Raw genomic sequence first — 28,000 nt, forward strand, 5'->3', positions numbered from 1 at the left:
TGTAGATCACAGCTGACAAATATTATATATTATCGGAGCTAATCGGAGCTGCGTCCCATGGACGCACTAGAGTTGTCATGAATGCGTCCTTTCGCAATATGGTGCGTCAGCGACGCAGGACGCAGGCCTACGAGCATCTCTGGTGTGGGTTTTGTATTCATTATTGTTATCTGTGTGTTTATTGCAGAACCATATTCAATAAGTCGCACTCAGTGCCTGTACCATCCTTCATTATCCATCCCATGCCTGTATCACCTGTGCCTACAACAACAGTAAAGCGGTCATAAACCTACCCTCAAATCTCCTTGTCAATTGTGTCCTGATCGACGCCCCGGGGGCGAATGAAGCAGAAACCCATAGAACCAGTCCCCCATATACAGTCCTTTTATAAACCCTCATTAACATTTGGTCCTTCGAGCCGGATGTTTCATTTACCCCTGGACAATATGGAGTTTGAAGACCACCAAGCATGGCGTCAGACACGCCCACCAAGCCACTCCAATAACTACCAAGTTAACTACTTAATGTGGCACAGGCAGCGAAACAGGCATGGGCACGAGGAAGAGTGGCCATCTCACGAGGAGGGAGCGGCCAAGATTACCCCCCTCTACTCCACCCCCACTCCCTACATCGATCACCACAGGCGGGATGCTGTCCTACAAGAGGCGGACCTGTACTACCGGGAGCGGCAGAGGTACAGTCCGGAAACCCAGCTAGCTCACCTACGGTATCCAGAGAGTGAGCCTAGGGAGGAAATTAGAGAACCACCTTCACTCCATCATGCACCCCAGCAACGCACCTTGAGAGATGACATCAGGAACGTACAGGAAGAGCACATCATGCTACAGCAGACGCAGCAGGTCATGCACGGTGATGTGGCTAGACTCACTCATGAAGTTCAAGCTGAGATGAGGAGGCTAACCAGCACAGTAGTCAGCCCTCAGCATGCTACGCCACACTCCGTCAGCCACTGTGACCCCCATCCTGTCCGCATGGAGGACGAAGAGGACTGGTCAGACCCCCCGCCATGGCCAGACATAGCGGACCTCGAAGAGCCGTCAGCTCAACCGATCGAGGACAGAGTAGATCAGCTGATGGTGGAACTACAGCTAATGAAGAGCCAAGCCATGTCAGCCAGCTGCTGCAAACAGTCACCGGTGAAGGGCGGCAGTCAACCACCGCACCACCAACCCCGGCAGCTAAGCAGAGATCCCTATCCTCCCCACATGGCTTCATCCTTCACCGCGCCTCGGCGCCATCAGGAGGATCCTACCTCACAGCCTCCACTACACAGAGCTTCGACCTACACAGCAGGCTATCCACCTCAGCAGCCTCTACACCACTTTCAGTCTGCCGTGCAGCCTCCACCCCTGAGGCCTACACACTACATGGCAGTGTCGACGCCGCAGCAGCTCCCGTACCATTACCAGCCTGCGGCCCAGCCTCTACCCATCAAAGCTACGCCCTACGCAGCCGCTTATGCCCCTCAGCAGCCTCTAAACCACCACCAGCCGGTGTATGCACAATCTCTACCTCCAAGAGCCCTGTCCTATGCAGCAACCTATACACTCCAACAGCCTGAGCACCTTCCAGTCTCCATGACACAAGCCTCATGGATGCAGGGACGGGGCCAGCAGATTCCTGTTCCACTGCGCCGTGACACAGCAGCCACAGCAGAACAGACCTACAGGGGCCCACGCCCGACCGTATCCAACGCAAGCCACCGGGACCCACGTGAGTTTGCACAAAGTCAAGACCACGCAGCGGTAGCCCTGCTGGAAGAGAAGACCCTCCACATGGAGGTAGCAGGGGTCCTGCGTTATGACACGCCCCTTCCGCACAAGGGAGACATGCCACTCCTTCATGCCGTCATGCCGAGTCTGTGGAGCACAGAACGACAACTGGCTGAAGATTCGGAGCGGGCCAAAGCCTACATCACCGAGATCCAGGGGCTGGTGGATGCAGGCTCCGTCACCAAGCTGAATCATGAGGACAGTCGAGGCCAAGTCCTTCTGCCCTTCCCCCTGCCCCAGTCCAGAGTTGCACCCAAGCGACTCCTCTCCCCACCCAGATTTGAGCTGTGTAGAGCTGTCACTGGAGCCCAATTGGCTAAGCTCACAGAGCATGAGCTCATGCTGAAGATCAATCGGACCATCCCGTGGACAGACTCCACAATGGTGCTGACGTGGCTGCAGTCTGAGTCCTGCCGCTTCAAGCTCTTCGTCACCACCAGAGTGGCAGAAATACAGCGACTAACCAGCCCACATGCCTGGCGATCTGTAGAGTCAGCAAGGAACCCCACTGACGATATCACAAGGGACAAGACCCTGCAAGACCTTGTGAAGCCCAACAGTCGGAGCCAAGGGCCTCCGTTCCTCCTTCAACCCCCAGATGGGTGGACTGTCAAGCCCAATGTCAAGCACGACGACGACGCTTCTGAGCTGCAGAAGTCTACCTTCTGTGGTGTCACATCGACCACACCCAGCTTGCTAGGCACAGAGACAAAGCAGTGTGACACCTGTAACGAGCTGCTAGAAGCTACAGCGCAGATGCTGCACGGGGCGGCAAATCAGAGCACCAGCTGTACTGCTGAAGATTACCGCAATGCAGAGGTCCTCATACTCAAGCAAGTCCAGCGTGAGAGCTTCCCAGACAGGCTGCGGCTCCTAAAGGCAGGCAAGTCTGTCTCATCCAGCAGCAGACTGCTCACCATGTTACCTGAGATGGATGAAGAGGAGAGGCTCATTCGTGTCGGCGGCAGACTCCGTCGTGCCGAAGACCTCGAACAGATGGCAGTGCATCTTATCGTGTGGGATCCTGGCCGACTCATCACTCAAGACTTCGACAGTCATCTGCACCATTCTAAGCCGCTGAGGTACGTCTCGTCCTGCCCCACCGACCTCGATCCCGTGACACCCAATGTCTTGTTGACGGGGCGGCCGGATGGATCCGTACCCCAGATCGTGTATCCAGAGACCGAGCTACTGAACCGACGTCGCTGGAGGCACCCCCAAGTTCCGCCAGATAGCTTCTGGTACAGTTTCCTTCGTAACTATCTGCCCAGCCGGCAGACTCGCCAGAAGTGGCACTCTACACCAGCCGACCTCACAGAGGGCTCTGTCGTGATGCTGATGGACCCTCAGCTTCCACAGACTCTGTGGCCCATCGGCCATGTCACCAAGTTCCACCCCAGCACTGATGCCCAAGTCCACTCAGCAGAGGAGAGGCTCAGATATCGCAACTACACCAGACCAGTAGCCAGGCTGGTCCCCCTGCCAGCTGTCCTGACCGGCGAACAGGAGGACAGCGCTACCGTCACCGCCACCCCCTCGTAAGACATTAAGAGACTGTAGCTTTTCTGTGGAGCGAATGTACCCGGTACATTCGGGGGCGGCTGTTAGAAAGGCTCCAAGCATAATATTAAGTTGACTATCATTTATCTCTTTGGTTCCACCTTAAGAGTAATATGCACCTGCCCACCTTAAGTGCGCGATGCATTCTGGGGCGTTTTCATTCATTCAGCAGCGTGTAGCAGAGAGGTGAAATCCACGTTCACCTCACTGCAAACATACTACATTTGTACAGCACTGCAGTGCCTATATGCGTCATTGATTATAGTAAGTTCATTATTTAGTTCTATAATGTCTGCAGTTGTCATCTACCATGATTATCTGAGTGACTGATGGTTTTGTATGTTTATTTGGGCTCCTGTACTGGTTTGAGTGACAGCTATTGATTGTATCATTCTTTCTTATGATGCCCCACATTGTGTGCTTAAACCTTCCTTTACGTTTATATAACACTAGAGTTTCGGGGGGCTACGCCCCCCTCAACCCCAGCCGCGCACGGGGCCCAGCGTGGCCGTGTGTATATTGGGGGACCCAAATCGCCGGAGTGAAACTGTGGAAAAAAATTTTTGAAAAAGGAAAAAATTTGAAGAAATAATATTTGTTATGTTTCAGGGGGTCCAGAGGGGGTCCACGGACCCCCTGATGGTCCACTGACCCCCTGTGGAGTGTTGGGACGCGCGGGGACACCCCTGGAACATTGCGGACCATTTCGGTGTTTTTTTTTTTTGCATGAAGGTGGTTGCTTGTTTCTGGCGCAGGCTGTGCAAACCTGGCAACCCAGCGCATGCTGCCGCACGTTTAAGTGGCGTAGCGTCATGAGGGTCAGTGGGGCCGTGGCTCGGTCAGTGAAGACCCTGTAGTGCGGATGATATGTGGCATAGAGGGGCAGATTGTAAATCCACAGAGGAAACATCCGTGGGCTACCATTGGTTCAGCGATGTGTGCGGTCGCCCTGCGGCCCCTCCTCCTCCACCAATGTGCAGTATTGAGAGCCCTGACGTCACAACAATTGGAGCGATGGGCACTGCACTGTGGTTGGTTAGGGTAGACCTAGGGCCCAGGTAGAACCCAGTTAAAGCCGGCATGGGCAAACCCAGTTAGGACCCGCCTTGGTCCCACATAAACATGGCTAGTTGGGGCCCACCTAAGGGCCAGGTAGAAGCTACTTATAGCCTGCATGGGCATCGCAGTTGGGACTGAAGTGGATGCCGCTGACATTGCTGACATGGGGTCCATATGGTTTAGCCCACCTTGAAACCATATGGGAACTACGCTGGCATGCTGGCTGTAATGCAAACGCTGCATCATACCTGCAGTGTGTAGTTTGATGTTGTGTGTGTAGCAGATATACCTGCAGTGTGTAGATCAATGTCCATAGGAAAGTCAATGGCCAGCAGTGTTTTTTTTCCCCAGCAGAGTTTCTAGTGTCTCTGTGTCTCTCTGGAAGAGGTTGCACATGAACTCTGCAGCCGCACTGAGGCGCTCCAACACAAACACTCTGACATTAAGCTGCTTCACACAACAAACATCAGCACCACGCTGCTGTTTGTCCAAAAGACACAATATGTCCTCTCCCACCGACGTCATGTGTTCATTTATCGACAGCCGTACAGACTCCTTTTGACACATTTTACGTCGTTTATCCAGCTCTCACTGACTGTCCACATCGGGCTGTTATTTTGCTGCGATCAAGTCAACGATGTGAGAGATTAGCTATCACAGACGGACGGACAGGGGGTGAAACATAGTCTTGCGCCATGCCTTTCGGCCTGGCGGAGACAATAAAAAAACGAAAGTAAAGGAAATGGCCATTTCTGCAACAGAAGTAGTCAATAAACTATGCTATGAAAACATGGGCCACATTGGCAAAGAATGTAAGAAAGAGGCAAGCATGTAGAAAATAGCCGATCTCCAAGCTTACAAAGGCTGTCAACGTGAGGCGTTTCGAGCTTGTAGATCGGCTATTTTCACAATATTTACTTGTGGAACGGAGTGAAACAGAATGGGGGGGTCCCAGATCAAGTACGTGTATTTGGGGGGGGGGGCGTGAAAGGGTTGATAAACACTGCTCTAATCGGAGCGAAATTATCTGAAATTACTACATGACCGTAATGCAGGCTAACATGCGTTGCACGGGGCGGTCCTGCCATTACGTTAGTTACTGTAGTTGCTGTGGAGCTACATAGTTCTCCAGAAGACACACACAAACATACACCATCTACAATGGACGAACTGAGCAGCAATATAGACATTCACCACACGAACGTGCATTGTTGACAAAGTGATTGCACAGCCGCTGCAGGCATGACAACCAGGTTAGCGTTAGCGACATGGCAGCTATCACAGCGCCCTGTCCGTCGTGCTGCAACTGCCTGTGATGGCTACAGCAGTAACAGCAAGCTGTCTGCGATGCCATTGTCTGGAGACTGCTCTTAGCGTGACACGACCAATGAGAGTGAGCGCTGTAGTTGTTGCTAAGATACGGTGGCGTCTCTGCCCCATAGCTTGTAGATCTCTCACACATGATTGGCGTAGGCTGCGTTGCCAGGTCTGACTTTGTGTCTAAGCAATGGTCGGCTTATTTTTGCGCGCCTTTGGGCTCGTTTGCATTGTGCGCACGGCAGCGCTTGTTTAGCGTACGTCAGCGCGACGTGGCAACGGACGTGGCAACGTGAAAGGTGATTGGCTGGTGAAAAGAAACACCCGAGGTGACACCAGAAATGGTGCCTGGAGAAAATGGTGACCAAAAAAAAAGTTTGGAAAAAAAGGAAAAAAAAACCGCAGCGGCTGCCTGCTGTTGTGGTGATGAGGTCGTGCGCACGGTAAACGGTACGAAGCTGCGTCCCCTTCCGTTTTGTCCGACATTTGGTGAGTAGAATGAATTATGTTGCGCGGTGGAAAAGCTGTAGTGAGCAGTGAGATGTCCCCTACGCGAGGCGTAAATTCAGCGCGGCCGCCGTGGCGAGTCAGTTGCCGACATGTGGTCTGGCGGTGCGTTGTTTATTCGATAACAGAGCTGTGGGGTGTCGCACCCAGGGTGCGGAAGTTGCTCGCCATTTATATAGTTAGATGTAATGCAAGAGAGTGTATTTGGGTCTGGGTGCACGTTTATATGTTTAGGCGCTTTGCAGCGCTTCAGGTCTGGGAAATGTTTGGTTGTGTGAATCTGACGAGCGCAGTCATTAGCGCAACGTCCCGCAGCTGCGGTTGGCCCAATCAAGCCCCTTTAGCCAAGCCACTTTAGCGCAGTCCAGGGCTGCGGTGATTATCACCATAATTGGCTGTTTGATGTTAGCAGCTCATGAAAGGTGTATTGTTAGAGGTGTATGGTGTAGTCAATTCACTACTGTAGATCAGTGGTATTATGCATATCTCATAACTGTGCACCGTCTGTAAATGCATACTATATACTATTTTAGGATAGTATCATATATGATATGACTGTGATATATTGGAGGCCTATGTGTGGGTTTTGTATTCATTATTGTTATCTGTGTGTTTATTGCAGAACCATATTCAATAAGTCGCACTCAGTGCCTGTACCATCCTTCATTATCCATCCCATGCCTGTATCACCTGTGCCTACAACAACAGTAAAGCGGTCATAAACCTACCCTCAAATCTCCTTGTCAATTGTGTCCTGATCGACGCCCCGGGGGCGAATGAAGCAGAAACCCATAGAACCAGTCCCCCATATACAGTCCTTTTATAAACCCTCATTAACAGTTCCATTTCTCATTTATCAACATGACAAAAACTCTGCCCTGTTAAAGTTTTATTTACGAATCCTAAAAGCCAAACAGAAACGTAGTTTTGATATGTTCCAATGTTCCAATGCCAAAAACACATTTATATCGTTAATCGCAATTATTTGGTTTAGCTTATTTTGGTTGGGGTTAGTTAGTACTTATAGGTAAATCGTGAAACCGTTATTATTTCTCCATAATTGTCCCATCCCTGAGTACTAGTAGCACTAGTTGGTAACAGTTTAGTAATACCTTTGGACTTAGTCTTCCATCCACAGATGAGACAGATGTAGCGGCTCTTGGCGAACTTCACCACCTTAGCTCTGGCCTTCATCTCCTCCGACAGGAGGTCACTGCTGCTGTCCCGCGACAGTTTGGACGAGGCCATCAGCGCCATGTTGGAGGCGGCGGCTAGCATGGCGCTGCTCGCCTCCTCCTCGTTGGGGCAGGAGGACTGCTGCTGGCTCTGTTTGGTGGGCGCCGTGGCGTAGGCGTACGCCCTGGGGATCTTGTGCTTCTTCACCACGTGGGTGATCCCCATCCCCTTCAGCTGGGTTTTAAAGTCACACACCTGACAGCAGAAGTACAGCCCCTCTAACCGCAGGACGCCCTTTGACTCGTCCGAAGCGGCGGCTGAAGCGGCTGAAACTTCAACGCCGACGTTTGTGTCGTTTTCTTTTTGGACGGCGCCGCCGTCTTCCCCCTCTTCCTCCTCTCCCTCCTCTTTGTCGTCGTCTCCCTCGCTGCTCCTCTTGCGCTTGAGAGAGTCCTCCTCTCCGACCTTCTGTGCCTCGCCATCTTCCTCCACCTACAATTTACAAAGTGCGATTTCAATTCAGGTATTTAGCAGACGTTCTTATCCAGAGTGACTTACAATAAACAAGGGAAATAACTACAAACAGATTGCAGAGAGAACAGTATAGTTTCTCAAGACACTAGGATACTAGGTAAACAACAAACCTAGCCTCTGTCTAAACAACATGCTATCTAAAATAACATCCTGTACATTAACCGTTGGAACCCATCGTGCCTATTCCGGGGTGAACGTGAAAGTACCAAAAGTAAAAGTACTAAAATGTTTGAAAATAGCAGATCTACAAGCTCACAATGCGCCGCAATGCGACGCGTTGTGAGCTTGTAGATCGGCTATTTTCAAATAGCCTATGTATAAAATAGGGCTAAAGTGGTAATAATTTATATCTGCAAAGTAACTAAAGTTTTCAAATAATTGTAGTGGAGTAAAAGTACAATATTTGCCTCCGAGATGCAGTGCAGAGCAGAAGTAAAAGTATAGACAATTGGAAATACTCCAGTACTTAGTTACTTTACACCACTGATACCATCTAAACATTCCGTACACACACACACCTCCTCTGCCTTGGAGTCCACCAGTTTATCCCCGTCCTCCCCCCCTCCTCCTCCCGCCGCGTCCTTCCGCCTGTCCATGCAGTGCGTGCTGACGATGTGGTCGTACAGGTTGGGGAAGTACTTGGTGGTGAAGTAGCACCGGTAGCAGTGGAACAGCTTGGCCGTGCTCTGGTAGATCATGATGGCGCCGAGGCGGCCGACCGGCACGCTGTCCAGGTGGCTCGGGTGCACGTCGGCCGCGTGGGTGAGCAGGTGGGCGTGGCTCTTGGAGAAGTGGCCGCAGAGCGGACACTGGAGGTGGACGGCGGCCGTGTTGGCCCACGCCCCGCCCGCAGCTTGCCGCGGCGTGGCCACCGCGACTTGCGCGTTCGTGCCGTCAGAGGGATCCTGGTGGAAACAACATGGTGGAAATTGTTCATGTGCACACACAGCGGTTAAGCTGCACTATATGCAACCTTTTTTGTGTGATTACAATGTTATTTTGTCTCATCTGTACGGCAGAGTATGTCGATACAATATAACTTATACAATTAGGGTGGTTGTATTTGGTCTGCCTACTCTATTGAGACATTTAGACAATGCGTCTGGTTTTGACAAGTTGACTGGTACTTCCCTGAAGGTAAAAATCTCAATCCAGGTTAGAACAGAAAAGTTACAGAGAGTAGCTTTAAGTTAACCACGTTAAACCCTATATAGTAATTTGTTGACCAGTGTACCCCACGGGTCTTTCCCTCTGCACCAAATCTCTTCGGCCAAAATAGTCAGCCTACATTAGCTTTTTTTTTTAACCCATTAAAAACGGGAACGCATCTGTATCATTTTAGATTTTAAGCTATAACCATTATTTTATACTTTGGGCAATAAAAAAATAGCAGATCTACACTACGAGCTTGTAGATCTGCTGATTAAAAAAAAAGAATCATGACATTTTTGCAAATCTTTGAACATGTTTAAAAATGTTTAACTCAAATATTAACTTTTTTTTTTTTTTTTTTTTTTACGTTTATTGCTGTAATATCATTGGTTCTCAAACTTTTTTTATGTCAAGGACCCCCAAAATGATATGTATTTGTCCACAGACCCCCATCTCAAAATATGTTGTTCCAGGGACCCCAAGAGGCAAAGTTTTGAGTTAAAAATGTATATATATATATATATATATATATATATATTCAAAGATTTGCACACATTTTCACGAAAAGAAAAGAAAATAGCAGATCTACAAGCTCATAGCGCGGCACTCGGTGCCGCGCTATGAGCTTGTATATCTGCTATTTTTGAATAGCCAAAAACATCTGAAGCTACACAGATGCGTTCCCGGATTGAATGGGTTAAAAGACCAGAGAGATGGGCTAGAGATAGCTATTCACCTGTTTCCTAGGCTGTGTGTGTTCCACTTCCTGTCGATTTGATCCAATGAAATCCAATGAAACTGGTCAGGTGACCAATGATATCCAATGAAATCGACAGGAAGTGGAAAACACACAGCCTAGGAAACAGGTGAATAGGTGGGTAGATCATAGGAACCACCGTACCTCGTCCCATTCCCACGATGTGATCTCCATGTCTTCAGGAGGCATGTCTTCTGTCGTCATTCTCCGAGGAGGAACCTGGAGGTGAACAGAAAGAAGAAATATAGTTCATGTTCCATACAGCAGCTATGAGTTACACCAATGGTTCCCAACCTCTCTCTCCCTCTCTCATTTAAAGGACGACTTCACCCATTTTCAAATGATTGCTCATTATAATATGGTACCATTTTCGTCTACTCTGTCCGTGTCTCAGAGGGGGGCTGTGGACAGTTCAGAAACCTGCCTAACAGTGACATCATCGATGGGGAATCCAAGCTAATAGAAACGGCAGGCTTTCTATGCAGCCATTGTTCTTGTGACATCTAAAATCTAAATAACATTGTTTTAATCTTGTTTGGGAAAAAAAAACGACCTAAAGATGCTGTCACTGGTAGGTGTCACATCCCTCCTCTGAGACATAGAATGAGTAGGAAAAAATAGTGCCATTTTATCTTGAGCATTAGTGAGTACCAATTATATGAAGATTGAAAATGGGTGAAGTTGTTCTTTAACACAGCAACCGAATGGCTGCCGTGAGAGAGAGAGAGAGAAAGACAGAGAAACACTTAAAACAAAAGACTCACATATCTGAACAACTATGTGCAAACACAGCAAGCACGATTTGTGAGCTGTTGTGACAAGACAAGGTTATCCAATGGAATACAACCACCATAAGGTCTACTACGTACTAATCAAGTGTATTCCTGCACTATCTACACTGAGTTTACCTTCCAAGTTCCAATATTTACAAGCAGAACTACTGTACATACAAACAGAGCAACTACCTTTAAAAAAAACTGCTTGTGTGCGTTTCTGTTATTTCAAATACGTTTGAATAATTGCCGCTATTTGTCTTAAATGTTTTCAACCAAGTTAACTATTTCTAGCAGCAAATTACTTTTTTATGGTTTGGTAAGCTAGATTTTCCTAAGCTGCAATGTGACACAGCTCTGTTTACACAATTATTTATTCCCTTTTAATTGTACATAGGCTACTTTTGGTACTTTAAGTATATTTTTATGCCAATACTTGTGAGAACATTTTGAACACATGCAGGCCTTTTACTTGTAACAGAGTATTTCTACATTGTGGCATTGCTACTTTGACTTAAGTAATAGATCTGAGTACTTCTTCCACCACTGGCTAGGGGTGTCCTTTAAAAAGTAAACATTTGAGAGCCACCTCAGTAGAAGCATTGGGGTGCGTGTAGGCCAGTGGTTTTCAACCAGTGGTCCGGGGACCACCAGTGGTCCTTGGGTAGGTACCAGGGGGTCCCCAGCTAAATTAGTTAAGACAGCGCCACAATCATTTTAACCACTTAGCTTTGGCTATTCAAAAATAGCAGATATACAAGCTCATAGCACGGCACCGAGTGCCGCGCGCTACAAGCTTGTAGATCTGCTATTTTTGAAACACAAATTACATGACATAATTCTTAGATATCCCAATAGATGAACTCGTGTAGATGCTTTTAGATGTGTTATTTTTGACTGTAGCTGCTATATTTCTCTCAGAGGAGTGTAATTGGTCACCCAGGGGCAGGCGGATTGCAGCCACACTGTAGTGCACTCTGAGATCTGTCAGCAGCCAATGAGAGCGTGAGTCACGTGGAGGCGTGGCTGCACACAGGCAGTGCACACAGACACACACACAACCCGAGCACGGTTTCATAGTAAGCTCCACTTGCGCGGAGGCGCGCCTCCTTCCGCTGCGTTTGCAAACATTTTTAACTCAAATCTTCTCTTCTGGGGGTCCCTGGCACAAAACATTTTCAGACGGGGGTCCGTGACCAAATGCATATCAATTTAGGGGGCCTTGGCATGAAAAAGGTTGAAAACCACTGGCGTAGGCTACGCCCACACCTCATCAAGCCACCCATCATCATCACCCACGTGTTGCTGATGCCCAGATGTGTTGTTCCTCTCAGTGGATGCTGATGCTGCCGCCGATCGCTCCGCCCCCGCCGCCGTCTCCCCCCTCCCCCCGCAGTTTATGAAGACGGACGGCACGGCGTCTCTCTTCAGGTGGTTGGAGCGGACCAGCACCTGCTTGCCGGTGTCGCCGTCCAGCCGGTACTTCTCGTTGTAGTCGGCCGCCGTGAAGTGGTCGCTGCACACGCGGCCCCCCACCGGGGGGGTCTCCCCCTTCCGCAGCGACATGGCGTCCAGCCAGCGCCGGAGCACGTCGCGGCGGGTGAGCGGCAGCGAGTGGTAGTGGTGGTGGCGGCCGGTGCTCTTGGTCTTGTAGAACTCGTTGCTGCAGCCCGGCACCACGCAGTGGCACGAGCCGGCCATTTGCCTGGGGTTTGACTTCGACGACATGCCGTTGTTGTGGCGGCTGCTGCTGCTGCTGCTCGCCGCCATGGGTCTGCTTGCTCTGCCTCTGCTGCTGTGCAGGGTTGCCAGGTTTTGTGGGAGGAATAAGCAAGAATCAGGTCTTGGAAAACAAGCCCCAAAGAAGCAACTTCTTCTTAGGCCACATGAGCGCTTTAAACCTATATACATTGGCTATTTGAAAATAGCAGATCTACAAGCTCACAGCGATGCGTTGTGAGTTTTTAGATATTTATATTTATTTAGATAGAGTTTTGCTATATTCAAGGAAATCTTGGATGAACATTTGAAAAAATTAGGAATAGTTTTGAAACATTGTAATGACACAAATGATGTATGGGGGTCCCTGGCAATCTGGCATCAAATATTTTCAGATGGGGGTCCGCAGACAAGTACATGTTAATTTGGGGGTGCACTTGAAAATGTTTGAGAACCACTAGTTTAAACAATATTAGGAAGCAAGCCCAAATAAGCAACTACACTTTAGAAACAAGCCCAAAAAAAACGTCCGCAACCTCCAACTACCAATATTTACAAGCAACTTCACAGAAAAAACTCCCAGCCCAAAATTATGCAATGTCTGCTTATAATAAGCGGACATGGCAACACTGGCTGTGTTGTTGAAAAATAGTGTCGGTGTCCTGTTTTGGTTAGGGAGGCAATACCGCCGCCAGCTGGTCTGGAGTGTGTGTGTGTGTGTGTGTGTGTGTGTGTGTGTGTGTGTGTGTGTGTGTGTGTGTGTGTGTGTGTGTGTGTGTGTGTGTGTGTGTGTGTGTGTGTGTGTGTGTGTGTGTGTGTGTGTGTGTGTGTGTGTGTGTGTGTGTGTGTGTGTGCGTGTGTGTGCGCGCGTTTTGGATTGATTGAACTCTTTATAAACAGCACAGAGGCACAGTTCCATATAAAAGGATGCTAGAAGGATAAACCACCCTGCAAGCGAGCCTGCACGGGGCCCGTAAGGGGCCACTTAGGGCTGGCTTAAGGGCCCACCGTGGGCTGCCCACACAGGGCCCCAGGGGGCTTGCTCATTGGCAAAGTGTGGGCCCCTAAGTGCTGGCCCTGCATGGGCAGCCCTCACTTAGCCCTCACATGCCTACAGTGGCCCCGCATTGGCCCACTTGGGGCTATGAATAAGCAGCCCTCACTTAGCCCTCCGGAAGCCCCATTAAACTATAACCTCAAAATAACTATATTCTATTAATCTAAAATGTACTAAACTAAGATCTGCATTGTAAAGAAAAAATGCAATAGTTGTTCATTGAATGGTTTATTTTCGGATTTTGTTTACAACAAATTAAAACACACTTGTGTGGACTTACAAAAAGAAAAAAAAAACACAAATGTATACATATTCAAAGTCAGCTCACACACAAAATCCAAACTCCAAATAGTCAAAGGGATTCAAATCAATGATTAAATATAATACAGAACAAATATAAAACATTGGCAAATATAAAACCAGTGTAACATTTCCTTTCTTAGTCTCCAGACTAAGGGGGAACTGAATCAAGTTCAATTCCACAGCCGAAATTAATACTTGCGTCGGTCTCCGCCTATTAACTTTGGGGTAGAACCCACTTGTATCTTTTATTACTATTTCCCTGTTGCACAATGGTGAATGAACAGTCTCTTTTCTTCAGGCACTGTTAGTTTATTATAACTCCAACATCAAACACGTTTCAAGTTCACTTCACTTCCTCAACTTATACAATAGACAAATGCATACAACATACATACATACATAATACACAATACATACAACATACAATAACCCATCTCTCTCCCAGCATCCTTCTCTCACCCCAACCAAATCCTATTGTCACAGACTCCTCTTAAAGGAGACATTTTTTACAATTTTACAACACTACCCCCACTATGGATGGCAATGTATCACAATTCCACTCCATCAGTGCAGTTACAATGTAGCATACTTCACCAACATCTCAGCAGATAACATGGCCCAAGGCAGACTTGGCTTTTTTTTTAGGTAAGGCTACATTGGTAGACTTAGCAAAGTGGGCATATTATGAATCAACTATAAAACAGATTACACCAGTGGTCACTGAACATATACTGGATAGGCATGCTGCACCTCTCTGTTCACCTGCTATTCATTTCAAGTAACATACAAATAATTCAATTCAATTCAATCTTTATTTCAGACTCAAGGTCCATATCACAGACAGCATGACACATACACAACGATAAAAGCAAATAACTCTGTTCAGGTTCAGAATAGCAAAGTATGAGAGTAACCATTTGTTTGTACATACTGTGCAATCCACAAGTCCTTTCCCCCCCTACCTAAGGAGTTCTGGGTAGACTACCATCACTCCTGGTGAGATCAGGGCATCATTCTTGCCCCTTTTCAGCAAATAACTCACCACTAACTATGTTTTTATTTTAAACAGTTCAGTTCAGTCTGTCACCCACTCCCCAACCTCCAGTCACCTGTCAACGGCGAGTCCCCTATACCACGGCCAGCCTTGAGACTTGATTCTTGAGTAAATTCTGCAAAACTGACAGGAATTCCACAATGTTTCTTCTTGTACTCCTCACAACCTGCCCAGTCCTTTCTCATGGCTGAATTCATCTGGAAATATATAAAAATAAATATTTTGTGTGTGTGTGTGTGTGTGTGTGTGTGTGTGTGTGTGTGTGTGTGTGTGTGTGTGTGTGTGTGTGTGTGTGTGTGTGTGTGTGTGTGTGTGTGTGCATACATATATACATACAGTGCCTTGAGATTCAAAAATTGATGAAATTAATTGTTTTACTCAAAATTCTCCACACTATACCCCATAATGACAAAATAAAAACATATGTTTTTGATTATTTTCCAACATTCACAGTTAACTGTGGGACCTGATAGAGACATGTGTGTGCCTTCCGTGTGTCAGATCAATTTTATTTACCATAGGCAGACTCCAATCAAGTTATAGAAACATCTCAAGGATGATCAGTGCAAACAGGATGCACCTCAGCTTAACTTTGAGTGTCATAGCAAAGGGTGTGAATACTTATGCACATGTGATTTTGTCTTTTTTCTTTTTTAGAGGTGCAACCGCTCCTATAAGAGGGTTTAGGACCCATCCGTGGTGAATTTTTTTTTCAGTCGTGAAAATGTGTCTTTCGCTGTGACGCCATGCTGTGGAAAACACGCCCATAGGCTGATAATCTTCACACCCAGTGTGAAGTGCTGTGATTGGCTAGCAAGATGCATGATGAAATGAATAACTCATAAATATCACCGCTCACTTCACACTGGGTGTGATTATGTTTTATTCATTTGCCATGACATCTTAAACATCTATTTTATTTTGTCATTATGGGGTATAGTCTGGAGAATGTTGAGTAACATTTTTGAATAAGGCTGTAACATTGTATGTACACTGTATGTGCAAGCAGAGTGTGTGTGTGTGTGTGTGTGTGTGTGTGTGTGTGTGTGTGTGTGTGTGTGTGTGTGTGTGTGTGTGCGCGCGCGTGTGTGTGTGTAACATATTTATACTTTTACCTAAGTATTCATTGTCAAAGCTTACTCTTCCACTGGGGCCTCACTGCTAGCTGGCAGACTGTGATAGGGCTCCTTTTGTCCACCCGCTCTGTCACTTGAATTACGCAGCCACACCCTAATCTCCTTCTCAACATCGGAATCCCGAGGACTTGGATGAATGCGTTACTTTCTTACAGCCTCTGAAACATAAAAACAAATAGGCTTATATGAAACAATAATTTGTGTAGGAAGCAATTTCTTATTCGTTGCTGTCGGGCAGAAACCTTGTATCAACATCCTTTAATCTTTTTTTGTTTCGTTTTTGTAAATGAAAGCTCTACTTCGTCATACAACATGTAAACCCTCTGTTAATTTAACTAGTATAATCCAATGGACACAAATAGTCCATTTGGGTTACTTGTTAACTACAGATTTTACAATGGAAGCTGCCATTCTTAGGTTACCTGTTAAAGCGTGTTGTGTGGGAAGCTACTCCAAGTGATTCATTCAACATTATGGTAGTCCTGAAATAATCTAACACTTTGTTTGCAGACATAAACATACATAAACCATGCTAAATCCAGATGTGACGTGTGTGGGCATTCCTGTCCATGATGTATCTATGTATCTATTGGTGTTATCAAACATACCTGCTGCTGATAGAGAGCGTCTCACAGCAGGGGGTACGGCCACAGGTGAAGGACAGCTTGCAGGTGGAAGGTGGCTCACACTCCCTGTGGGCAAATGATGGTGTATGTCAGCGGGTGTCCAAACATATTTTTCAAAGAGGGACATATAAGAAAATATGAAAATACTTTAGGGTCGACTGCATCTCCTGTCATACTGCACCTTTGGACCATGATTAAATCACATACAAATGCATCACATTAGAACTATTTCATTTAACTAAAGTGCGACATCAATAGCCGTTTGTCAAATGTAAATCACTCATCTGTACTGTATGCATGCACTGTGTTGCTATTTTATTTACAGTCCAATAAATTATCTTTCTTCAAATGGCTGTGTAGTCAAACGTAACCAGGTGTGAAAACGTCTTTACAATTTTGTTTAATAGAGCACCGAAGTCTGACGTCACTGCCAGTAGAGGGCCAGTAGAGGGCGCTGTTCCAGGGTTCGTGGCTTTATTTTTTATGTTGAAATCCCCATTTGGGAATCTTAGATCACGTCATATAAGAACTGTGTTCCAAACATAAACACACCACCCTGGCGTTTTTGTCAGGGGGGTGGCTCTGCATCGTTTATGATATTCATTCATATTTGATACAGCCTGTTTCTGGCGAAAATGGAATTAAAGGTAGGGTAAGTGATTTGCTTTGGTTGAAATAAGTGTTAAATAGCTCTATATTCTGATAGTACTCATTGCTATAGAGTGTTTGTTCAGTTAAAGGAATCTTTTTTTAAAGGAATCTCTCCAGCTCTTTATTAAACACAAAATACATTTTCGTCTCAGTTTTAGTTTCATTTCCATTTTTTTCCAATCAGGATAGAGAACTCAATCAGGATATAGATTAAACAAGTGAAATTTGAAGTGATGACAATAAGAAATGAGCAGAAAAAAATGGAACTGGAACACTATAAAAATGAAGCTTAAAAATTGGTACTTTCTCCTGATTGGCTGAGATTTTGACACCTACCTAAAAATGTATTTTCTGTTTATTAAAGAGCTGGAGAGACGGGGAGACTCCTGTTACTGAAAAAACACTCTATAGCAATGATTACTATCAGAATATAGTGATTTAACCTTTCAACAAAATACTTTTTGTTTTAACCAAAAAATATCATTTACCCTACCTTTAATTCTGCCTTAAAAGTCTTAAGAACTACTACTTCCGGGTCTGAAATCACTGTCCCCACAGCAGCCGCGTTCATGGGAAATGTAGTCTTTGGGTTGTTTGACTCGTTTCTAGTGTTTATATTGTGTTACTCTGTGGGTAAATGTGTACATTTACACCTTCAGTCAATGCTTCATATCCATATGAGTAAAAACACCAGGGTGGTGTGTTTATTTTTGGAACACAGTTCTTATATGAAGCGATCTAAGATTCCCCAATGAAGATATCAATACAAAAAGTAAAGCCATGAACCTGCGGAATGCGCTCTCTACTGGCAGTGACGTCAGGACTTCGGTGCTCTATAGAAATGGCATTTCTTTCAGTTAGGAATTCTTACACATTCTGCTGAGAAATAGCCTATCTGCCCAAACTAATTTCAATACACCATCATGTCAACGTATGAATTAGGCTGCAAGCCTATGGAGTTATGGAGGGTATGGGGCTGGGCTGTGTAGTTTAACTTAAAAAAGGGTCCAAATCCTTCTATTTTTTTCAAGGGTTTGTTTTAAAAGAGCCGATCTACAAGCCCATTTTCAAATAGCCAATGTATATGAGGTTAAAGTGCCTAGACCGAAGCTATACCAATCTTACCTGCTGACAGTTTGGACACCAGACAGACAGACGGACGGGCGGACGACTCAAGGTGGTCAACAATGCAGTCTCTCACATACAGGCGGTGGTCAAATAAGACTCCCTGTGCACAAATGATGGATTTATTGAGCATTGAAGGATCTACAACAGTGGCTCTCAAATGTCAAGCATTATATCCATGCATTCAGACCATGCACATTTTGTCAATATATCAACAACAAGCTAAGGCAGGGGTCTTCAACGTTTTTAAAATGTTTTATATACAAATATGGTATAATTATGTAGGCCTATAAAATTGTGATTCATGTGTATAAACATACCATGTTATTGTGCATTCAATACTAAGCAATTAAAATAATAGATAGATTAATATATTCATGCTTTTAATTCAAACATACATGTACAAGGTACAGTGAGTATTACTACATTGTCACCTGCAGTATTTGACATGAGCGAGGAGAGCTTTGTACAGAATGTGCCATAAACCTTTAACACATGGACACTCCCTTTAGGTATGAATATATATACACATACCAAGGCTGGCTATGTACCCAATGTGAATACTATCAACAATCTGTCAATTGCACAATAATCATGTATACAAGCTATTCAAAAATAGATACAATTTCGCGGACCCCTGCAGTACCTCCGTGGACCCCCTTGGGGTCGCGGACCCCTGCAGTACCTCCGTGGACCCCCTAGGGGTCACGGACCCCTGCAATACCTCCGCGGACCCTCTAGGGGTCGCGGACCCCCTGTTGAAGACCTCTGTCTAAGTTTTCATTTTATTTGTGCTCTTTCTCACACACACACACAGAGAGAGAGAGAGAGAGAGAGAGAGAGAGAGAGAGTGTGTGTTAGACACATTAGCTAAACATTAGCCTATACTATTCTACTGAAATTATATCTGAATTTGCTAAATGTACTCAAATACAACCCCAACACAACATCACACTTAAACTATAACAAATATTTGCTGTTAAACATAATTATTAATAATTAAAAACTCACCTTATAGGCAAGCAGTAGGCTAGTAGTAGCCTATATTATAAATTATATTGTATATCCCGCTATCATTTCTTGAAATTATTGTCATAAAATCCCTTTATCAAGACAAATTAAATAGCTAAACAATGTGTCGTGATCATAGAGTTGGGTGATGACTCCAGACAACAGTTGTTATCAATAACCTACAGTAACAGTAGTAGGCTAAAGTCTACATAAATAGTATTTCTGTGTGTCAACACTCACCTAAAATGTCTGCTTCTTCTTCTTTCTTTTATCTTCTCTGAAGTCGGTTAATAATTATTTGAATGAAACCAAAGTTACGCAATTTGTCTAACTGTATTTAGAAGTGAGAATTTAGAAGTTAGAACGCTCGAGCGTTTCATTCTCCCCGCTCTCCGCTCTGAGTCACTGTTGCCAGATTCTGTGAGAGAAATAAGCAGCCAGGTCTATGAAAATAAGCCTTAACCCTACATTGGCTATTTGAAAATAGCCGATCTACAAGCTCACAGTGCGTCGCATTTGCAACACGTTGTGAGCTTGTAGGTCTGCTATTTTCAAAAAGAAAAAGTTAAATATATTTGTAATATTATTTGAAACAGATGGGGGTCTGCAGAAAAATGCATTAATTTGGGCATCCTTGACATGCAGATGTTTGAGAACTGGTTTAAACAATAAATAAAAATGGAAGCAAGCCCAAATAACTACACTTTAGAAACAAACCCCCAAAAAGCAACCAACTTAACTACCAATATTTACAAGCAACTTCACAGAAAAACAAGCCCAAAGTCGCTTATAATAAGCAGATATGGCAACACGGATCACAACCCAGAATGCATTGCGTGTAAAAAACAACAACAGATCTACAAGCTCACAACGCGTTGAATGGCGACCAGATGTAGATCTGTAGATCTGTTCATTTTAGTAACCATAGCACCGGTCTGTTTTGGCATTCAGGAAGTTGCCATATGAAGTAAATAAGTTATTGGATGCATGTTGTCATAATAACAATAATAATAATAATAATTATTATTATTATAATTAATATAAGAATAATAATAATAAGTATTATTATTATTATTATTATGATTATTATTCAATATATTATTTATGTCACATCACAAGAAAAGGACAAGAAATGTAAAATTAAATTTAAAAATATATAATAATATATACTGTATATATATACTGGGGGGGGGGGGCAATTGTAATGGAAGAAAATCTTCACAGTCTAATGTTGGCAGGTATGATGACTCCCCGGGATCCAAACTAGTTAAAATAGTAGATCTGAAAGCTCACCACGCGTCCCGGGCTTGTAGATCTGCTATTTTCAAGGCGTTTTTTTTTATTAATTGATGGAATTTCGTCGATTTTTTTATGTATTAATGAAATTATTTTGATACATTTTTGATTTTAGTATTTTTATTGATGAAGATTTTAGATTTTTGAAATTGCTTGGAAGATTTTAGATTTTTGAAATAATAATATAATATATTTTTGTGGGAAACGGAAAAAAGGGATCTTTCCTCGTGACCCATAAAAATGTGTCCATGACCCACAAATGGGTCCCCACCCACTGTTTGGGAAACAGTGATCTAACCCAGTGGTTCTCAACCCTTTCAGGCTGCGACCCCCCAAAATTATCATATTTGAACTGGGGACCCCCCACCCTGATAAGCACTTGGAATTCAGGAGTTGATGCATTACGTTTAGTTAAGACTTTATTGTGAAAATAGCAGATCTTCAAGCTTGTAGATCTGCTATTTTCAAAATGTTTGCCTCTTTCTGATATTATTTGACAATTTGGCCAATGTTTGACCATTTTTTATAGTATAACGTTTGTTGATTACTTTTGATGCAGTAATGTTCATTTTTTTTAAGGTATTAAAAAGGTCTTAAAGGTCCTTAAATTGTCACTTCACTATCATCTGGGGACCACCCCAAATCATGTGGGGATCCCCCTGGGGGTCTCGACCCACATGTTGAGAATCACTGATCTAACCAAACTTGACCAGCTGCTAAGCTGGTCTGTCCAGTGTCCAGCCATCTGACCATCTAAGTCCAGCTGCTAAGCTGGTCTTTGCTGGTCTGTCCAGTGTCCAGCCATCTGACCAGCTAAGTCCAGCTGCTAAGCTGGTCTTTGCTGGTCTGTCCAGTGTCCAGCCATCTGACCAGCTAAGTCTAGCTGGTAAGCTGGTCTTTGCTGGTCAGTCCACCCATTTGACCAGCAAAGACCAGCTACCAGCTTGGCTTTGCTGGTCAGTCCAGCCAGCCAGCTGGCTGACCAGCAAAGACCAGCAGAATCCAGCTTAGTGCACAGCTAACCAATTACACTGACACACCAGCCTGACCAGCCTGGCCAGCTTGTCCAGCCTGGTATACCATCTAAACCAGCTTAAGACCAGCCAAGACCAGCTAATACCAGCTAAAACCAGCTAAAACCAGCAACCATCATAAGCTGGTTTGTGCTGTTTTTTTCAGCAGGGTTAGAAGACTAGGATGAGTGGCTGCATGTAGATTCAGACAGACAGGCGGAGTGATATGTGAGGCTCCAGGCTCTAGTCTATACAGTGCAATGTTGTAGAAAGTGGAGTGATATGCTGTGTTCTAGAAAAAAATCACACCCTGTGTGAAGTGAGTGGTGCCTTGCTTAGCTTGGCTAACATGTTCAATCAGCCAAGCTAACATGTCCAACGTTAGCTTGGCTGATGGCACTAATGTCACTTTGAAACATGTAAACAATGTTTCAAAGTGACACACCTATTTATAGGGCTCTATTTCGTCATGCGTCTCGCTAGCCAATCAAAGCACACCCTTTCAACATATTGTCACGTGATGCTTGACCAATGTTAGCTTGGTGGACACACGGACATACAGACATACATACATACATACGGACACACAGACAAAAGAGCGGCAAATGATGTGGGAATGTAATATGGGCTGCCCACACTAAAAACGCATGGGGCCCAAAGGTACAAATCTGCTCTTGGCCCTGAACGGACAGACCCACACTGGCCCACTATGGGCTAGCCCCAGCTCAGCCCCAAGTGTGGGCTGCCCACAGCAAGCCCACGGTGAGACCACAGCTGTGGGCATCACCTGGGCAAACCCGCGATGGGCCTGTGCAGGCTTGGTGCGGGCTTGGCATAGCCCTCACTGCCCACACATAGCCTGCATGGGCCCCACAGGGGCTCGCTTGCAGGGCAAAGAGCACTTATGGCTTGTTTCCATTGGCGTCCTGTGTATTCGATTCATCGTAACATTTAAAGACAAACATTAAATTGCGCAATATGTAAAAACATCATAAACGAGTAGTAATTAAAAAGAAAACTAGAAAAAGTGCTCCTCGGAGCACAGGTCTCCGCCAGGTCAGGTAGGTTATTGTGGGCCAGCAATGTTTGAAATTCACCAATCAGGATGGAATATGAAAAATCGGACAGAACCAGCTTGATCACTTGACTGTTGAGATAATGTGTACCGATTTGCATGTTGTTTGGACAAAGTTTGCATGAGTAATATAAAAAAATAAATGTTAAAAGGGTGACATTTGTTCCTCAACGTAGTGCAAATGTGCGTGCAAAGTTTCACCGCAATCGGACGCTGCATTCATGATTTGCGGCATTTTGTTCAAAACGGGCCACTCCTGCAAACTTAAGATGTCAATCTTAGCCAATCAGGATGGAATATGAAAGATCCGTCTTGATCACATGACTATAGAGATCATGTGTACTGATTTGCATGAAATTTGGATACAATCTGAAAGTCGGCCTCCTGGTGGTGCTATAAAAGGCAAATGTTAAAAATGCAGGGCAAAGGTTTTTCCTTGGCCTCCAGAGAGTGTGCATACAAAGTTTTACACCGATCGGTGCAGTTATAGGTAAAAGCACAAATCGGCCTGTTATAGCGCCACCATGAGGCTGATTTGAAAAAAATCGAATGGCATTTCTTCCTCGGCGAAACAAGGGTGCGAGCACGACTCCAACTCGTTTCAACTATACTAAACTTTCTTACCGGCTGCACGATCTGGAAAAGTAACTTTATAACAAATGTCAGTAAGAGAATACCAGCACTCACGGAACAGTCATTTTAAGGCACTTTTAATCACATTTAAGTAGGCATGGTATGCTGCAGAGAAGACAGCAACATACGCGTTTCGGCGTCGAGCCTTCATCAGCGGTGTGTGCTGCCTGCAACGGAAGTGTCCGTAGGTAAGACAACTTCCCCTGTCCATGTACAGACCAACAACTGCAACCAGGGGTGCAATGCTCACTGGACGGCCTTGCACGCCGTGCCGGAACTTATTTGACCAGGAGCACACGCAGGCACACGCATAGATTTAAAACTACTTTAAATTCTCACCTCAACAAAGTTTTCAAAGGCTCCCGACTCACGCCTAGCGAATTAACGTAGGAATAAGCCTAGATGCATATCAATTGTCCATTGTGTGACTTGCAGTGTAGGTGTTAAGCGACGTGCGCGTCACGTCATTGAAATAGAGTGCAAGAACATACCAAATGAGCATTGCATGCCTGCTACCAACCAACTTAAAACTTACGTACACAAAGCACAGTCATATACATTCATAAACATCACATTAGATTATACACATCAGAGTCCTTGAGTCTTTGACTCACAAAGGGGGGGGGGGGGGGGGGGGGTAAAGAACCCAAGGCTTGATATACTTAGCTAGACAGAGGACTCAGACAATTGTGCATTATTATTATTCTGTATTTTAGTTAAATGATATGTTTATGCTTAACTACTTTACTTGGACCCCTATATTGGAACAGACTCGGATTAACTGTACTTCATTGTATTCAAAGACTCAAGGACTCTGACGTGTATAATGTAATGTGATGTTTATGAATTTATATTATGACTGTGCTTTGTGTACAAGTTGGTTGGTAGTTGTTGATCTGTACATGGACAGGGGAAGTTGTCTTACCTACGGACAAAATGGGACAATTCTGTTGCCCGCAGCACACAACGCTGATGAAGGCTTGACGCCGTCTTCTCTGCAGCATACCATACCTACTTAAATATGTGATTAAAAGTGCCTAAAAAAGGACTGTTCCGTGAGTGCTAGAATTCTCTTACTGATATTTATAATAAATTGTCTTCCTCTGCCTAATGGGAATGTGCGTGCAAAATTTCACGGAAATGTCATGCTGTGTTCATGATTTGAGGCATTTTGTTCAAAACTGAGTAGGCTACTCCTGCAAACTTTGGAAGCCAATTTTAGCCAATCAGGTCGGAATATGAAAACTCTGGAAGACCAGTTTTGTTCAATGACTATAGAGATACTGTGTACCGATTTGCGTTATGTTTGGACTGTAGGAGTAGGAGTCTGTAGGAGTACTGTTAGAAGAATTCTAGTGATAAGCTTTGACTTTTTTCAGGGGCCAGTTACGAATTGCAACCACCTGTAAATGCTCTTTTAGAGTGCTTTTGAAGGAGAGTAAGGAGTCACACTTTTTCATGGCTGTTGGTAGGGCATTCCACATTTTGGTGGCATAGCAGTACAACAAATGTAACCCTTTGTTTGAGCCAAATCTGGGTTGAACGTGATTTGTGTACCTCCCTCTGGTGTTGTGCTTGTTAATATCTTTAATGTTTTTGAAATAGTTTGACAGGTACATGGGTGTTTTTGTGGGGTAGTGTATCTTGTAGACCAGGACCATTGCAAGTTGCTGTACTCTGTCCTCTACCCTGAGCCATCCCACCCTTGCAAAATGAGCAGTGGTTAAATGAGTTGTAGGTGTGAGGCCAAGCAGTAGCCTGACCAGTTTGTTTTGGAAGTCTGAAGCCTTGTTTTTAAGGCCTTTGTGGTGCTATGGTACCATGAGGTGCATGCATAGTCAATGTGACATTGGATTAGTGCTCCTGCTAGTCCTCAGTGTATACTTACCAGTGTTGTAGTTGCCATTTTTTGATTGATCATGGTCAAAAGGGCTGACTGACTGACTGACAGACAGACAGACAGACAGACAGACAGACAGACAGACAGACAGACAGACAGACAGACAGACAGACAGACAGACAGACAGACAGGACTTGCACAATTATGGCCACAATGTGGCCTGTACTGAAACAGACTGTAGTTGTAGGAAAAGGCCAAAAGAGGGCGCCTGAAAGCTGCAAATAAACCTGTTTGTGTGCACGTTCAAGTGAGTGTTTGGAAGACTTCGTGTGTTTAATTGAGTCATAAACCCACCACGGAATATATTGCCATTAATTACACCCCATTGCAGAATATCTGCCAAATGAAATTAACAGAGAAACCGATATAGGCCCTATCTGAGAACTAATAACGTGCTCCTCCTATAAACTAAAAACACATAAACTATTACTCAAAGGAGAATGGATTTAACAGGAACACAGGCTGAAAACAAAAGCATGGAACCAAGTCAAAACTGAAGAGAACTTTGAGAGGCCAATGAAAACTGAGACGAGAAAGAGAGAGAGAGAGAGAGAGAGAGAGAGAGAGAGAGAGAGAGAGAGAGAGAGAGAGAGAGAGAGAGAGAGAGAGAGTTGTGGGTTTGAGGTTTCTACAATGTAAACCAGGCGCGCTCAGAGAGGACAAGTGGGGTGGATGAGAGAGAGAGAGAGAGAGAGAGAGAGAGAGAGAGAGAGAGAGAGAGAGAGAGAGAGAGAGAGAGAGAGGTCTGTGCACTGAGGATAAATGCGCCCTTTCATTTGAAAGAGAGAGCGCACGCGCGCGCAAACACACACGCACACACGCGGTTCTACCTCCCTCGTCACAAACTGACAGAAGAACACACACTAAACGAGAAGCAAGCGGAGGAGAAAGTCGTAGTTGGACTTCCCCCATGTCGTGGAAACGTCAGTGAAAACATCTTCCATGGACGGAGCTTCACTTTGAAGGACGATCATCAGTCTAATTGATCTGACAGAGGAAGAAGCCCTTTAATTGCCCTCAGACTGACTGACAGACAGGAGCCCGCTGTAAGTGGAAGTCACTGATCACTGGATTTAGTGATGCTTTAATGTTGTTGGACTGGACCGGACAGGTGCTGGTTGGTTTAGGATCAATTACGCACGGCACAAGGTTCTAGTTTTATTTGATTTTTTATTATATTTTGTTGTTTTGTTTTGTTTTGTTTTGTTTCTCAGTCAACACTAATCGTAATGTGTCTGCTGGATCCAAGATGTACAGGTCCCACCAGTAGACGGTGATTTAATTCTCTTATAAATAAAGACATCAGTGAGACGGGCCCCGTGGTGTTGTTTTAATGTGTACAGGATACGCACACGCGAGAAATGTGCACGGAGCGCCGTTTGAACACGTTTTAAGGGATCCCCGGAGAAAACAGAGGACTGAGAGAACGCGTGTGAGCGGACACGCTGTTATGCACTGTATTTACACAGTCCAGGGAGACCGCCTGCTTTGTGAATAAATCAAAAGGCTAACTGACAGAGCCCTGTCAATCTGTCCGACTTTCCATCATCCGTCCCTCTCACCATCTGAAGCCTAATGGAGCTTCACAGATACCTGCGTTTCTTCAAGTTCCTCGTCCTTCTGAAAGGTAAGAAATAACCTGTGTTATACCACTTTAAATGTAATCCTAAGTGTCACTAAGTTTCCAAAACTTTCAAAAATGTTCTGTAATGTATACTGTTTAATCTTTTTTTGAATATAGCAAAAAAAAAAAAAAGCTTGTAGATCTGCTATTTTGGAAAGATAAAACTAATAAATAAATGAAATAATTTAGCCATAGTATAAAATAGAGGTTAAGTGGTATCCAAAAGTTTCCAGCAAGTTCCTCCTTAATTCCATAATCTCCATTTTACATAATTATTATCTTTTACAGTTTTGTTTTAAAGAATCAGTAAGTTAAACGGTCTGTGGTCATTCACGGCTCTTCAGACAAACTAAAAATACAGACTGGTTTAGAAAGGTTGAGTTAAGTGCACCCCCAGTGGTCTAGAATAGACCTATATATGTGGAACTATTCTAGGCTGCTGTTTGTCAAGCCGTGGGTCAGGACCCAGAAGTGGGTCAAGAAATGGGTCACGGACAAAGAACAACACTGGAAAAAGATGAATATTGAGTTCACATCAGGAGTTGACACCTGCATTTACCCATGGAGATCAGTAAAGGTCTGTCTGTCTGTCTGTCTGTCTGTCTGTCTGTGACAAAATAACATTGTACAATGTTGAAATACGTAGCAGACACTATTATCCAGAGCGACTCGCAAAATACACAGCAGAATCCTCAGTAACTCTGAGTGTGTACAAATGTAACCAAATGGACCTGTTGGTTACATTTACATACATACTCTGAGTTAAAAAGGGATTAGTCAACACTTTAGGATTTTACTGCCAAACACTCATAACAGAACATGAACTGAACAGCAGACACACATAACATGGTAAAGATATAGGAAGAAAGGGAGAAATAAACTTGACTAGTGGCAGATCTGGATCCAGCCTCCTCCTCCTCCTCATGATGACTGATGGCTTCTGCCTCGGCCAACTGACCTTGTGACCTATGACCTCCGCCCTGAACCACACCTCCGCCCCCCTCAGCCAGTGTCCAACGGGCGCTGATACAGTCATTACAACCAGGACATTTTCTTAAACATTTAAGATATAGCATACACTTCATCATACGACAAATATAGCGAAAGTAGCCGATCTACCCACCTTGTAGATTGACTGTTGATGCCGTT

The 28,000-nt window shown here is 44.8% G+C and overlaps 1 protein-coding gene and 1 long non-coding RNA gene across 2 annotated transcripts in view; one reads left to right on the top strand and one right to left on the bottom strand.

Annotated features, from left to right (window-relative positions):
• Window positions 1-14,833: 14,833 nt before the first annotated feature.
• On the bottom strand, window positions 14,834-19,690 carry LOC311042434. The gene is made up of 5 exons (XR_014600511.1): window positions 19,551-19,690; window positions 18,300-18,402; window positions 16,506-16,589; window positions 15,902-16,055; window positions 14,834-14,958 (listed from the first exon to the last, which is right to left on the bottom strand). It is a non-coding gene; the product is annotated as an uncharacterized lncRNA (long non-coding RNA).
• Window positions 19,691-26,111: 6,421 nt separating this feature from the next.
• The window catches only part of itga10 (integrin, alpha 10), a 56,919-nt gene continuing 55,030 nt past the window's right edge, over window positions 26,112-28,000 (top strand). The window contains exon 1 of the mRNA XM_084053157.1: window positions 26,112-26,854. Coding sequence (XP_083909283.1) covers window positions 26,803-26,854 — 52 coding nt within the window. The 5' untranslated portion in view covers window positions 26,112-26,802. The remainder of the gene's footprint in view (window positions 26,855-28,000) is intronic.

Source organism: Gymnoscopelus microlampas, assembly GCF_963454915.1.
Source record: "Gymnoscopelus microlampas genome assembly, chromosome: 3".
In the NCBI taxonomy this organism is placed as follows: Eukaryota; Metazoa; Chordata; class Actinopteri; order Myctophiformes; family Myctophidae; genus Gymnoscopelus; species Gymnoscopelus microlampas.